This window comes from Uloborus diversus, chromosome 6 (genome assembly GCF_026930045.1).
Source record: "Uloborus diversus isolate 005 chromosome 6, Udiv.v.3.1, whole genome shotgun sequence".
Lineage (NCBI taxonomy): Eukaryota > Metazoa > Arthropoda > Arachnida > Araneae > Uloboridae > Uloborus > Uloborus diversus.
In genome coordinates this window covers 13,972,870-13,989,272 of record NC_072736.1, presented here as the reverse complement: position 1 = coordinate 13,989,272, position 16,403 = coordinate 13,972,870, and the positions used below count along the sequence as shown (strand labels likewise).

Sequence of the window (16,403 nt, the reverse complement as noted above, 5' to 3'; positions counted from 1 at the left end):
ATATATATATATATATTATATATATATATATATATATATATATATATATATATATATATATATATATTATTATATATATATATATATATATATATATATATATATATATATCAGAGCATTTTTTAAGGAATTTTTACTAGGCGACACAAGTTCATCATAAGAGTAAAAATTATTGAGAAGGTTACAGCCTTTTTCTCAACAAATGTATGCATAATCGTCGCCTCAAAGTGGAATTTCTGTAAGTACTGTTTGTTCTGTGGCGGCTGTATAGATCTTCTGATTTAAAAGGAAGCCGATATGAACCAAACCTTAAGAATAGTATTAACTCCGAAGTAAAGGGGGTCCGTGGGTTTCTCCCCCGGAAATTTTTCGAAATTTTTAGTCTTGAAAACGCATTTTAGACGATCTTTGGTAATGTTGGGATTGAAGAGGTTCGGTGTCACTCACCTGTCTATTTTTCGAACTTCTAGCTCTAAGAATGCAGTTTAAGACGATCTTTTTGATGATGTTAGAGTGAGGGGAGATTTGAGGGCCCATATCAAAGGAAAATTTTCTTTATTTGTAATTCTAACTGACTTTCGTAATATTATGCGCTCCGGTGCGACTCCCTCCCCACGCCCGTTTTTTGAAATTGAAACGTTCAAAACGCAAACATTATTTCCAATAATGTTCAGAAGAGGGTGGTTCGGGGTTGTCAGGCGGATTTCTTTCTGCAATTGTAGTGCTAAAAACGGAGTTCAATACGTTCTTTTTGTGATATGACGTGGAGGAGTAATTCAAGGGCCCGCCACAAGAAATTTTTCTAATTTGCATTCTTAAAGATGCATTCTACTTGTCTTTGATAATGGTAGGGGAGAAGAGGTTTGGAGCACTCCCTCGGAAATTGTAGCTCTAAAAAATAAAAGATGAAAAAACTAAAACCCGAATACGGCAAAAAAAAAAAAAAAACCCTAAAAGATAAGAAACAAGGTAGGTGCTGTTTAATATCATCGTCCTATTGAGTAAAACCAGTAATTTGATAGGTTAGATACTCCTGTTTATTTAGTTCTATTGAAATCCTCTGCCACTTTCGCATTAATAACATTATAATTCAATTCAAATGTCATTGTCGTGCGTTCTCAACTACAGTTCTACTATACCGCACGACTACGGTATTTGAATTATGTTATTAATGCGAAAGTGGCAGAGGATTTCAATAGAACTAAATAAACAGGAATATCTAACCTATCAAATTACTGGTTTTACTCAATAGGACGATGGTATTAAACAGCACCTACCTTGTTTCTTATCTTTTTGGTTTTTTTTTTTTTGAGCAATCACAATTGTTTATTGTTTTCACTTGACTGTTTTTGACATTCCTTTGACTTTTCCCCCCGCCACCCTCCGCACCATCACCGTCGACGGGCTCCTCACGATGCTGCTCCTATAGCGAAAGCCGTCTCCAGGTTGCATCCATGTCCTACACACACGCGCATACATACACATCTACACACACACGCACACACACACACACACCTACACACACATACACAAACACATACACACACGCATACATACAGACACCCACACATACACCCACAAACACATGCACACACATACACACAACTACCCACACATTCATGCCTGCAGACAGACACAAACACATATGCCTACACACACATACACATACCCCCTCCCACACACACACATTCATACACACAACTACCCACACACTTATGCCAGCACACAGACACAAACACACATGCCTACACACATACACATAACCCGTACACACAAACGCATACCCCCACACACAAACACACACGCACATACACACACTCGTGATTGCGAAAAACATGATTTGAATTCAAGATGTCAAAATTCAAATTAGTTTTATTTATTTATTTATTTATTTTTTTTTATTTATTTATTTTTTTTTGCCGTAGTCAGTTTTCAGTTTTTTATTCTTTTATTTTATTTAAATATTTTCCGTTTTAATCTAAGATGGACAAAAAATAATAACGTGAGTAATTTACGGTAAGCATTTTAGTTTGATATACAAGAATATCAGTAACTTAAAACTTAAAAGGTAAACTTAATTTATTGCTATTACATGAAGCTGATAGAAAATTTAAACAATAAAAGATTGATTTAACTTAATAAGACTATAATAGTAATCAACACCAAACTTGTTTCTTACCCTTTGTTCCCTTAGTCGGGTTATTAATAAATTTATTTAAAACCCACTCTAAAAAAATCATTTAAATTCGAGTTTTCCAAGGTAAAATCAACTCCTCCTATTGTTGAAGTCGATTGATAGCGTACGTTACTTGAGCCATAATAACGAATCAATTGACACTTATTCATGAAAGTCGGATAAATAGTTTAGGTGCTGCAATAGAACATACGCAAATACAAAGACTGCTATTTTTTTTTTTAAAAAGCAAATTATTAATGGATTTTTTTTTGCTCTATATTTGTCTTTTCCCCTGAGACACATAAAGTTATGCTCTTTTCTTTCTTCCTTTCTTTTCTTTTTCTTTTTTTTTTTTTTTTGTGTGTGTGTGTTTTTTCAATGTGTATTTGCCTGCCTTTTTGGATTTCCCTTAAGAAGGGGAATAGCATTGAGAGAATGATGCAGGGATCCCAATTTAGGGGTCCCGGGGGTTCCCCCAGAGGGAATTTTGGAGAAAAAAAAATCTAGTAAAATTATGCAGTTTGAAGCCATATAAAGGAAGATTGGAATCGAAAATATTCGGGGAAAAATAGGCAAACAAAACTTTTTTTAAATTATGTACTCTTGCAAGTTGAGATAGTACACAGTAACATTTTTTTAGGGGTCGACACATCAATGAGGCAGTTGACAGAGAGATAGAGCGAGGGAGAAGAAAGTATAATGCATTGTTACTTGCTCTCATGGACTTTCGATACAGTTAGTTTTTAATCACCTCTGCAACCCATCTACAAAGTGCTTTAAAAGAAATAGGGTACACACTTAGAAAATAGGTAGCAAGAGAGTAACATAGTGCCCATTTGAACAATTCATAATTTATACGCTTAGTAAGAAATAAAATTGAAGCATACTTCTTTTTATGAATATACTTTAATCCAATGTTAAAGCAACCCCCCCCCCTCGCGCACACACACACACACACACAAGGGAATAGAGTTTGATGGAATAATGAACGATGCTAAGAGTAAGAGTATAATTTCCATGAAACCTATTGTTCAGTGGCAAATCATGTAATTAATTGAGAAGTTCAAGAAATAAACTGCTAAAACTGGAGGTTATGTCCTAGCTGGGTCCAAAAATGTGAAAGTTCCGTCTTTGGACCTATTGTCCGTCGGACATTGTGTCCGTTGGACGTTATGTCCGCTGGACGTTTTGTCCGTCGGACATTATGTCCCTCGGATGTTTTGGAACTGGACGTTATGTTCATGGACGTTTTGGATCTGGACCTTATGTGATGTCCGGCATTCCATTGAAGCACACACTGAATTTAACATATTTTGGCACTCCTCCTTATCAACTCCAATTTGTTAGAAATTTTAAAATTCAAGGCTTGTAGCCACATTTTTGTAAAATTTCAAGCATTTGAAAATGAAATTGATTTTTTTTTTCAAGTATTTTCATTTTTTTAGGATCGACAACTCACACAACTTTTCGTGATAAGCAATAGGTAAGCATAACTAAATATTAAGCGTGATAAGCATAACTAAAATGTAAATCCGGGCCCTGGAAATGATAGTATAAATAACAAATGTCTCAAAAACATTTTTACAAATTAAAAGCGGTAATGGATAATTAAAGTAAAAGTTTTTGAAATAAGTAAATTTTCTTACGAACCAAACTTACCCTTAAAAATCCTTTGTTTGAATCATCAAAATGAGTTTCAATTTCATTATAACTTTAAAAGGATTTTTAATTACAGCTAAAACGTGTTACAAATGACTCCATCATTCTTCAGTCCTGTTGCCTCGAAACTGGAAAAAAAATAAATAGATTGCCAGTGCCTACAAGTTTCAACGCGCGAATCCCTTTTATTCAAAAAGCCATGAAATGTTGGCCTAGCGCCCCTTATATGAAATAATTAACGAATTCATCTCACCACTTATCCCACCATAATATCAGTCACTTGCCTAATCATTGAGAAATTTTCAACGATGTTTTTCTTTCTTCTAATGCGGACGCCTGATGACGTATCTCGCACGTGCAGTCGCCGATCTATGACGTCACGACCTTCACGTAATCGGTGATGCATCGTAACAGATCGGCACGTGCCTGATGCTCATTGGCCAGGTGCTATGCTGGCGTGTATCAGGTGATTTGGCGTCCGCATGCAAATGAGTTCACTTACGATAAAAGGAAATGTTTCGAGTAGAAAAGAGACTTCTTCGGTGTTTTCTCTCTGGCAAGTTGACTTGAGCGTTCGTTTGCTTTTATGCAACGATGCGGGTTCTTTTTAATAAATAGATAATAGATTGATATAGCTCAGCTCTAGTTCGCGTTGTTTCAAATGTTTTTAATTTTATTTAACTAACTTTACTAAATGACCAAATAAATTTGGTTTTTATTTTTAAGTTGTCTTCAACTATTTTTTAATCATGCATTTCTAGTCATACATTTAATTAGGTTATTGCATTTAGAGATTATTAGTCTTGAGCATTCTCTTGCTCATTAAAAGGTTATGGGCAACCTGGACTCTGTTTTCGATGGCCTATATTTTCAGTAGGACTGGAGATGGAAATGATGTTTTTGACGTCTGTGATAATTTTCGATGGGGGGGCCGTATAGAAGATTTTTTTTTCGACAAGAGCATACTGATGATAATTAGATTATTAGTGCTCATTGATATTGTCTTCCGACTTTCTGTCGAAATAATGGCGAATCCCCAGATAACTATTGAGAAATTAAATGGCACAAATTATGTGTCATGGGCAGCAGATATGAAATTTGTCCTGATGGAGAAAAACGCCTGGGACATTGTAACTGGTAAGGAAACAGTGCCAGTAGTCTCTAAAGATTCAGGATTTACTGACAGAGACGTTCGTGAGTTTTTGGCCAGAGAACGAGCGGCATTATCTTTAATATATTTGTTTGTAGACAACGAATTCAAAAGGATAATAGAGCATTGTGAGTCGCCAGAAAAATCGTGGGAATGTCTAAAAGCACACTTTTATCCTGATAACAGGTGTGTGCATATGAGAACTTTTACTGAGTTAACAAACTGTCGAATTGAGCAAGGCGAATCCATAAATCTCTTCGCATCAAGAATTCGTCGAATTTATGACAGGATAAAGGGAATCGACAAGAATTTTTCGGAGTCATACTTAAATTTTCAAGTTTTGAGACATCTTCCATCGGAATATGACAGCATTTGCCAATCAATTTTGAGAAAGAAACCCGAGGATTTTTCTTTTGATGCGATAGTACAGGACTTAATTTCTGAAGAGAGCAGATTAAAGCTGAAGGACGAGGATAATATTAGCGCCAACTACGTTGCTCCAAAAGAAAAAAGATCGTGTTATAATTGCGGACGTACAGGCCACATCCGCAAAGATTGTAGTTTTCCAGAGAGGAACCGCGGAGGAAGTCCATCCACAAGCTCCAAGAAGTCAAGTTATGGCCAGAGGAGGTCAAGAGGAAGAATCAGGAACCAGTATACCAGAAGAGGCAGCTCCTCACCGCCGAAAAAGTGTGAGTACTCTTCCAAAACATTTTTTATTTCGGAAGCGAACTTTAACGAGATAGACTGTAATCCTTCATCATGGGCATTTGATTCGGCGGCCAGCCATCACTTTGCAAATAATAAGAACTTTTTCCATAAATATGAACCTGTAAATGATCGAAAGATGGCCGTAGCAGTCCAAAATCATGTTTTTCCAATTGAGGGGGTTGGAGAGATAAAGTTAAAGTTCGGTCCTAAGACCATTAATTTAGTAAATGTGATGTATTCGCCGCATTTGCGAAGAAATTTACTGTCTGGTCCCAGATTTGACCAAGCGGGAGCATGTTTTAAAGGGGGAAAAGGTTTGGTAACTGTATCAGATAATGGCGAAATAATTTTTAAAGCTAAACTATCTAATGGCATTTATTTTGTTAACCCAAAGGTAATTTCAGAAAATGTACATAAAAATGTTAATTATGAAGCTAGTAGTACTGAAAGCTTAGAATTATGGCACAAAAGATTTGCTCATGTAAATGTCGATAATATAAAGAAAACAGCTGAATATAAATGTACTAGGGGTCTACCAGTTTTTAAAAATGATAAAGTAAATTGTGAAGATTGTAAATTAGGAAAGTTCAGACGCGTATCTTTCAAACCAATGGACGAAATTAGATCAAAGAAACCTTTAGAATTAATTTATAGTGACATTTGGGGGCCATCGAGTATTGAAGGTAGAAGAGGTGAACGATACTTTCTTTCAGTTGTTGACGATTATTCCCGTAGAACGTCATTGTACCCATTGAAAAATAAAAATCAGGCAGCAGAAATTCTCATTAATCATATTAAAAGGGCAGAGAGATTTCTGGGAACAAAGCAGAAAGCAATAAGAACTGACAATGGAGGGGAATTTTCAAATACAATTTTAAGTAAATTTTGTCAAAATGAAGGAATAAAACATGAATTCACTAATAGTTATACCCCTGAGCAAAACGGGGCGGCTGAAGTATTTAACAGAACTGTGGCAGATGGTACTAGGGTAATTTTAGAAGAGAGTGGTATAGGTAAAAACTTTTGGCCTGAAGCCATGTTGTATTTCACGTACACCTGGAACCGCGTATGTCATAGAGATCAAAAACTAACTCCTTTTGAGCTATATGGGGGAAAATCGCCCTCAATCAGACATTTGAAACCATTTGGATGCGTAGCCTACGTTGGTGTACCGAAGCAACGTCGGCAAAAGCTTGATCTTAAAGCCCAAAAAGGGATTTTAATTGGGTATGCATTTCGGACAAAAGGGTATCGAATCTGGATTCCAGAAAATGATAAAATTATAGAGACCATAAATGTCAGATTTAATGAGGGAAAATTTTTCAAAGACGAATTTGAGTCTAAACGCAGTGGAGTCGTGATGGGCACCATAGAATGGTTAAATGTACCAAAATTAGATGAAGATGAAATTCCTGATGAGGAAATCTTAAAAATTCCCGAACTACCACCTGTTCATTCAGAAACAGAAGAATCAGATCGGGGGGAAACTGAATCATCAGATGATGAAAGTGATAAATGTTTAAAATTAGCAAAATGGGAAAGAAAAGTCGTACCAAGACCCGATGGGTCTCGTAACGATATCTATTATTTTGAAAAAGGAAGCAACAAACGATTGAGATCAATTTATGATATAAAGAAATATTGCAGAAAAAATAATATTGTTTATCAGCCAGATATATTTTGCTTTAAAGGTAAAAATACTACTGAGGGAGAGATTGATAACTCTGTAAACAGCAACGTAATTAATGAATTTTCTCAAGCATGACTAGGACATCAAATCATTATTCCTAACACTTACAAACAAGCCCTTAAATCGCGGGAAAAAGACAATTGGATAAGTTCAATGCGGGAAGAATTAAAAGTGATGCAAGATCGCAAAGTGTGGAATCTTGTCGAATTACCGCATGGTTCTACTCCAATTGGTTCTCGCTGGGTTTTTACAGTCAAAAGAAATGAAAATGGGGAAATTTTGAGATACAAAAGTCGCCTAGTAGCTTTAGGGAGTTCTCAATTGAAATATGAGAGTTATGATCTTACGTACTCGCCAGTTGTAAATTTCAGCATTATAAGATTTTTCTTTTCTCTTTTGGTGGTAAAATTAAACTGGGTAAACATCCAATGTGATGTGAAAAATGCTTACCTTTATGCACCTATTTCAGAACCAATTTATATGAAACAACCACCTGGTTTTGTAGAAAAGGGGATGGAAAATTTATATTGTAAGCTAAATAAAGCAATTTACGGACTCCACCAAAGTGGACGATTGTGGTTTTACGAAATTGAAGAAAAGTTGATCTCAATTGGTTTTTGTAAATTTGAATGGTGTAACTGTGTCTATATTTATAAATCTTCTGTAATTTTACTTTTGTATGTAGATGACATTGTTTTATTTGGAAAGAGTCAAAATGATATACAAACTGTTTTAGAAATGTTACAAAAATACTTTGATTTAAAAATTTTAGGTAAAACTAAAAAATTACTAGGCGTGGAATTTGAGGAGGATTTGAATTGTTTTTCATTAAGTCAAATTGGCTATATTGAAGAAATTTATGAACGTTTTGAGAAATTCAATATCCCTATCTCCTCATTGCCGATAAGTAAAGGTATTATATACACTAAACTAGATTGTCCAAATAACGAGCAAGATGTGCAAGATATGTCAAAAATACCGTACAGGAATTTGTTAGGTTGTCTTTCGTTTCTAGCAAACAGAACAAGACCAGACATTAGTTACGCTACAAACATTTTTAGCCAATTCCAAAATAACCCCGGTATAAAGCATTGGGATGGTTTATTAAAATTATTAGGCTATGTTTCTAAAACTAGAAATTACAAACTTAAATTACAATGCAATGAAATTCAAGTTGTAACATATTCTGATGCAGATTTCGCCTCTAACAGAGACGATAGAACTTCACTCGGAGGTCAGATTGTTTTCATTAACAAATCGCCGATTTCATGGCGAACATTTAAACAAAAGTGCATTAGTTTATCAACGATGGAATCAGAGTTTATTGCAATGACAGAGGCCGGCAAAGAACTTCTTTGGTTTGATAGAATCATTGATGAATGTGTTAATAAGGGGGTAATTAATAAGGAGCACAAAATTAAATCTGTATTAAAAGTTGATAATCAAGCTACAATAGATTTTGTGAGATCACCGATCGAAAATTATAGGACAAAACATATTGATGTAAAGCTTTTTTATATACGCGATTTAATTTATAAAGATATATTTGATGTTGAATTTGTTAGAAGTAAAAATAACACGTCTGATGTATTTACTAAGCCTTTATCTCGATCTGAACTAATAAAGTTCAATGAAAATGTTTTTGTAATGTAATTGTTTTTGTGATATTTTTAGTAATTTAATTTTTTGAAAATGTAGTAATGTGGGAAAAGTAAACTATTTTAACTATCGGGAACGGGTTAAAGTTATATATGTATATTTTTTGCGTTTTACAGTTTATATTTGTACTGTTCAAATGTGTTTATACCAAGTATTTGTATACTCGCCAAGGTTTTCCAATTTTTGCAGATTGAATGTGTTTATATGACATTGGACTGATTGACTTTTTACTGACTTGGAAAATGGAACAGTTTGAACGGACTGGAATCGGATTGAGTGATATTTTGTTATAAAAGAATTTGCTTGTTGTTGTATTTAACTAATCTACTAATCATGTTTATATTTATTCAAAATCTTTTTGTAAAACTAGAGCTGGTATTGAGATTTGTTAGGAAATGAATTATCTTTAAATGTATAAGAAAATAATGTTCATAAGATGGTGAGAGGGGGGGCATTGTTGGCCTAGCGCCCCTTATATGAAATAATTAACGAATTCATCTCACCACTTATCCCACCATAATATCAGTCACTTGCCTAATCATTGAGAAATTTTCAACGATGTTTTTCTTTCTTCTAATGCGGACGCCTGATGACGTATCTCGCACGTGCAGTCGCCGATCTATGACGTCACGACCTTCACGTAATCGGTGATGCATCGTAACAGATCGGCACGTGCCTGATGCTCATTGGCCAGGTGCTATGCTGGCGTGTATCAGGTGATTTGGCGTCCGCATGCAAATGAGTTCACTTACGATAAAAGGAAATGTTTCGAGTAGAAAAGAGACTTCTTCGGTGTTTTCTCTCTGGCAAGTTGACTTGAGCGTTCGTTTGCTTTTATGCAACGATGCGGGTTCTTTTTAATAAATAGATAATAGATTGATATAGCTCAGCTCTAGTTCGCGTTGTTTCAAATGTTTTTAATTTTATTTAACTAACTTTACTAAATGACCAAATAAATTTGGTTTTTATTTTTAAGTTGTCTTCAACTATTTTTTAATCATGCATTTCTAGTCATACATTTAATTAGGTTATTGCATTTAGAGATTATTAGTCTTGAGCATTCTCTTGCTCATTATGAAAAAGGAAGTGGTAGGTGTGGTATAATCCTCTGTTACCCTAAAGCAAAAATTACTGAAAAGAATTCCAGGAAGCAACCCCGACCCTTCAGCCTTCGGCTTTTCTTTCGAAAAAATACCTCTCTCTTTGCATCTTTGAATGAAAAACAGCTGTTTTCGTTCCGCAAACTGCTTTTAATGCCGTCCCACCAAGTAGTGTCCCTGCAGGGTCCTGTACCCTGTACACAGATAGACGTGAAATGCTTATCGGCTATCATCAATGAAAGAGCTAATGAGATGGGGTGCTAATCGATTGCTTAATCTGGCGCCGAGTGCGTGGTGGGCCGGTCCTCAAGGGTAGAAAAAGAAGGCTTTCGTCATGTACGAGTCGACGTTTTTTTTTTTTTTTTAAAGAAGGCAAGGGTCTTCCTAAGATTTTTACAAAGATTTGAAATCCGTTTCCAAAAATGAGTGTACCAATTTTAGATTTTCCAGTGTCGCCCAGTGGTTTGATTTCGCATCTTCTAGGCGACAGATTTTTTTCACTAGGCGACAGTAGTGTCGCGCAGTTCCTATGTTAAAAAATGCTCTGATATATATATATATAATATATATATATATATATATATATATATATATATATATATATATATATATATATATATGTATAATATATATATATGTATAATCGCTTGGAAATTTTTCCTTTTCTTTTTTTTTCTTTCTCTTCTCTCTTCTTTTTCTCTTTTTTTTTGAGACTAACTTTTCGGGGGGGGGGGGGGGGGGGGGGGGGGGGGTTTGTCCCCAACCCCCCCCCCCCCTTAGCTACGCCCCTGGTCAAAGTATTCAAATGTCATAGTATTCTGTTTTTCATTTCAAACTTTTCTTTTTTCTCTTCACTCTAGCTTTAAATAAACCAAAACACTGCAAAGCGATTTTGCTTTCCGTAAATTTGTTTTTACATTAATCAGCTGTAATGTAAAACTGTACTTTTTTATAAAAATATTTTTTGATAATTTATTTTATGTATTTGTAAAAACGGGTGCTATTTAATATCATCTAGTTGGAGTTAAGGTTTGAACTAGGAGTGCAAAACCCACGAGCCAAATGCGGCCCACCATGTAGAGATATGTGTCCTCCAACCCCTCAGTGCATTAAAAATTTTAAAATTAATTAATAGATTAATTATTATTATTATTTGGGAAGAAAAATGTTTGGAGAAGAAAAGAAAAAATAATAGAAGCTTCTTCGGAAAAGATTTCAATTTACACCCATCGTTTCAAAAATGCTCCAAGATTCATTTGAAAAAAGATTCTAGGACTTTGAAGGGTAGACCTGAAAATTTCAATTTTCAGTTTCTAGCCAGTGATGAGCTTACTGGCTGGATAAATCTGGACAAAAAATGTCTGCTAAAAAAATCTGGATAAATGGACAACTGAAAGAAACATTTATAGCTGTGTTATCTATGTAATTTCTCTTCCTTCTTTTACAGTCTTGGGCCTGACAATTGTAGTAGTGTGTATATACAAATGGCATGTATAGAAGAGTTTGTTTCAATTTTTTAAACAGAGACACACATGGAAAAAATAACGTGTAATACACCTTGTGCTGTCCATATTAAAAAATAAAAAATGAAAGAAAGAGGCAGCAAAAATAGAACCCCCCTCCTAACACATATAGTGCACCTAAAAACAAAGGGGTGTAAGTGTAAAAATTAAAATTTTGGAGATGTTTAATATAAATAGCAGAAGAAACTCTGATCTGTTTTACTAAGATATTGTCTTGCAAGAGAAGGTGCTAGTAGTCCTGAATTTTGCACATGTTTTACTCAAAACTTAAGGAAGTCTACTTACATCTTTTTGCTTCTCACTGCCTCATATCTGTACCTCTGAGCCAGACTAGCGTAAGTCACATAATCACTACTTCATACTAGAGCAGTGATTCTCAACCTGTGGTTCGCGAAGTGAACATTCATAAAGTAATAAATTTAACTCTTGGCTCTTTAGACGTAAATTAATGCGTCTGCCGAATTTTTTTTACTCAAAACATTTGCAGTATTGTGTTGACCAAACAACCAAACGCGCCTGAATCGTACTTCCCTGCTGATACAGATGTGAGGAAAAATAATCTGTGGTTGATTGATTCCTTTTTAGCTACCCACGATAATAATCTGTCTATTCAGGAAAATGAACAGCTTATTGAATTGTCATCCGATGGTCATTTAAAAGTGATAAAATCTCACTGCGAAAATAATGCAGATTTTTGGAAAGGATTACTTGATGAAAGTTCACTGCTCAGTGAAAAAGCTTTGGAACTTCTTCTTCCTTTTCATTCCACTTATCTCTGTTAGGCAGCATTTTCAACATTATGTGCCACCAAGAATAAACACAAAAACAGGTTGCTAAATTTGAATGGTCCTATGAGACTGGCGTTAACTTCTTTCGAGCCAAATATTGGGAAACTTTCAAGTGAGAAGCAAGACCAAGGGAGTCATTAACGTGTTAATTTTTTCGCTATCTATGTCTTTTTATTTTGTTTTTTATATTAATAATATCTATGTGGTCCGCCAAGGATTCTGAAAGGTACAAGTGGTCCTCGGTGGTGAAATGGTTGAGAACCACTGCACTCTAGAGCAAAAAAGCATTCACTTGGTGCATACAAAGGATTAGGCTCACACTTTTTAAACTCTGGTAAATTATTGCAAAGGATTTTTTTTTTAAGGATTACGTTCATATGGCACAATGCGAATAGGATTCTGCATACAATGCACTAATAAACAGAAAATCGCATTTTTTCGACTTGTGTTCATCTGGCTTACAGATATGGTCTTTTGAGTGATTCGATTAATAGAGAGTAATTTTGAGCGAATGCAGCCCATTGCCTTCCAGATAACAGAATGCATTTACATAAAAAGACCTTGTTTATTAAGCAGTAATTTACCGCTCTTAGATGGCATCTGCCTCCAGCTCGTTTACTGATTATTCGAGGCTGATGAATCCATAACAAGGATGTAACTGTAGTCTCTGGATGTCACAATTGAGCTGTCGGTATATTGCATGCAAACCTTGATTGTTTAACATGCCAGGGCCAGATTAAGGCATGGGACACGGGCCCAAGGCACCAACTTTTGGGGGCACCAAATCGGTAGATAAAGTTTTAATTGGACTCATTTCATATCGCACTGTAGCAAGACGCAAATTTTATATCTAGAAAAAAAATATTCCCTCAAAAATTCAATTACTTTCCCAAATCCCAAAACCACTCTGAGTCAGTCTATAGTTCCACTATTAAAAGTCATAATATAGATAATTTTGAAATTTACAGCTTACTGCAAGGGGCAAAGTTTGACAACATCAAAAATTATTATCTTTAACTATCGTATGCTATACTACCGTGGGCAGATCAACGGCTGGATTTGCAGAAATGAGGTTTTGAGATATTTGAAGAAACGCGATTTGGATTCAATACTAACAATAGGGAAATGTTGAAATTATACTTTTTTTCGATCTTTTTTTTCAGTGGAAACCAAATAAGTAAGCTTCTTTACTAATAATAAAGCTGAAAGTCTCTCTGTTTGGATCTCTCTTTGTCTGTCAGGATCTCTGTGATGCGCATAGCTCCTAGACCCTTTGACCGATTTTCATGAAATTTGACACAACCTTAGTTTGTAGCATGGGAGTGTGGACCTCAAAGCGATTTTTCGAAAATTTGATGTGGTTCTTTTTCTGTTCCAATTTTAAGAACAAAATGATCATAAGACGAACGAGTAAATTACGAAATTATCATAACGTTGAACCATAACATGGGCACAAGCCAATTGGCGAGATACGAAATTATCAAAACGTGGAACCGTAACATGGGTACAAGCCAATTGGCGAGAAAATTCACCATGCATTATTTGTAAATATACAGGCGAACCAAAAGACCTTTTAATTTTTCTATTACGGGCAAAGCTGTGCGTGTACCACTAATGTACAATAAAGCTTACGTACAATAGATGACAAAATGAAAAAAAAAAAAAAAGGAAAGGAAATATGACAAATTTGCATTTACTGCCCTTTACCTGCCCATAGTCCTACTACGGTCTACTTTTTATAATGTATCTATATTGTAATATAACATACAGCCAAATTTAGCATGGCTGTGTTAATATGCAAGTATCAAAATATTTTATTGCTTCGCTATATAGAATAAGCAGAGGGGAGGGGGGGGGGCACCATAAATTTTGTGCTTCGAAAATCATAGTCGGGCTCTGACCATGACTGACCTTAGTCTTATTTCATTTCTAGGCTGGAGCAAGTCATCATCCATACACCCCTATTGTGAGGTCGGATCCGGACGGGCGCTGCGCCGCAATGGTTGTGTATGAGAGAAATATTGTAATTCTCCCCTTTCGAAAAGAAAATATCACTGAAGAACAAGATTCTTCTGTCACTAATGCCATTGCCTCAGGAGTGTTAGTTTACGCTAGTTTCCTTTTTAATTACATTTGTTTAATCTCAGTTTTATGTTGAATGTTTAGTCATTTGTGAAAGAGTACATTTTTTTTTTTTAGAAAAACTCCTGTTTTAGCTTCATATACCATTAAGTTATCAGAAATTGATGAAAAAGTGAACAACATTAAAGATCTTCAATTTTTGCAAGGGTATTATGAACCAACTCTGTTATTGCTGTATGAACCTTTGAGAACATGGCCTGGGTAATGAATCTTTTCTCTTATGTAATTTTTTGCCATAAAATATGACTTACTTGAATGAATCTGAAATGCAAAGAATTTAGGATTATTTTGCATTTTAATGGCTTAACTTGTTTGTTTAGTAGATAATTTTACATTTAATGAAGCTTTTAATATTTTACAGTGATTTGTTTTATTTAAAAGTACCTTAAAAAGACAAAATTATGATATCGCCAAATTAGTAATTTTCATTTTACTTTGATCAAACATGACGACAAATACTTTGGTTACCATTCCGTAGTAGTATCTTACCAACTAGGAAATCCTTAATTTCAAATGATAATAAACCCACTACATCCAATGTGTCACTATTCTTCACTCTAGCCTAATAATGGAAATTGTCAATTAAAAACCCCAAGAAATTTTTGGGGAAAAAACTAGTTTTTTCCCTCAAAATTTTTTTCTTTAAATATTATGCATTTTTTATGTTTTCTAAGAAAATAAAGCTATTTAATATATTTTAATTTGTAAAAATTCAATTCTTCCATTTTTTTAATTAAAAACCTAGAAAAAAACCTTTTTTTCATAGCCTCAAAGTTTCCTCAAATTTTACATCTCTACTCAAGCAGTAATAATATTACTTACTGTATTGATTGTATAAGTTGCTCCTTTCTTAATTCACTGTTATCAATTGTGTTGTGTTTGAATGTGTTTTGACTTTGGGTATCTATTGCAGGAGAGTTGCAGTTCGCCAGGATACATGTAGCATTTTAGCTTTGTCTTTAAATACTACTCAACGTGTTCATCCTGTCATTTGGTCTCTGAGTGGTTTGCCATTTGACTGTCTGTATGCAATGGCTGTTCCAAAACCCATTGGTAAGTTTTGTCTCAGGTTTAATTTTTTTTTTAAATTACAGTGAAATTTCGATAAGTTGAAGTTGCAGGGAATGTGAAAAAAATTTCAGTTATCGCAAATTTGTCTTATCCAATTCGAAAACAAAACTGTAGACTAATATAAAATACCACCACTGACAACCATTAAATTTATAATATGAGCAAAAAAGTGATAGAATAATGTATAAAAGATAATATATCATCGCCTCAAAGCATCATAGGATATTTTACTGTTTTTCCTGGGATTAGATGTCTTACTGTTGTTCTGAGGCGACACTATATACCTGACCTAATCAATGTATGATATGATGCTATGAATTCTAGAGTTTGAATAGGTTGGAAAACAAATTTATAACTTTATTTTAGATATAACTATTTTTACTTACCAGAAAAAAAAACACATTAAAAAAATTTCTGTTATCAAACATTGCTTTCAGCAGAAATTTGTTATTTCGCTAAATAGTCCTTGGCTGCTTTTTTAAAGCATCAAAGAGGGAGGAAAAGCATCAAAGAGAGAGCACCGCCAATCACAAATTTTTTTTTTCAATTTTTAAAATTGTTGAAAGCTTAGAGGCACATCAAACTTTAATGAAATTTCCCACTTCTTTGCAACGCTACAATCGATTAAATTCAACTTTTTTTGGTAGCTTAAATTTTTAATTATTGTATTGGTCTATTTTAAAGTTCCTTTCCAAACATTCAGGAATCAATGAAACTGCACAACAAACATTGGC

At 34.5% G+C, this 16,403-nt stretch overlaps 2 protein-coding genes across 2 annotated transcripts in view; both read left to right on the top strand.

Annotated features, from left to right (window-relative positions):
• LOC129223730 (tubulin-specific chaperone E-like) overlaps nucleotides 1–16,403 on the top strand; it is a 310,220-nt gene that overhangs the window by 53,555 nt on the left and 240,262 nt on the right. The gene's annotated exons all lie outside the window — the stretch shown is intronic.
• The window catches only part of LOC129224228 (cleavage and polyadenylation specificity factor subunit 1-like), a 34,994-nt gene that overhangs the window by 16,491 nt on the left and 2,100 nt on the right, over nucleotides 1–16,403 (top strand). Inside the window, exons 5-7 of the mRNA XM_054858649.1 lie at nucleotides 14,390–14,556; nucleotides 14,656–14,799; nucleotides 15,512–15,651. Of these exons, the coding sequence (XP_054714624.1) occupies nucleotides 14,390–14,556; nucleotides 14,656–14,799; nucleotides 15,512–15,651 (451 nt within the window). The remainder of the gene's footprint in view (nucleotides 1–14,389; nucleotides 14,557–14,655; nucleotides 14,800–15,511; nucleotides 15,652–16,403) is intronic.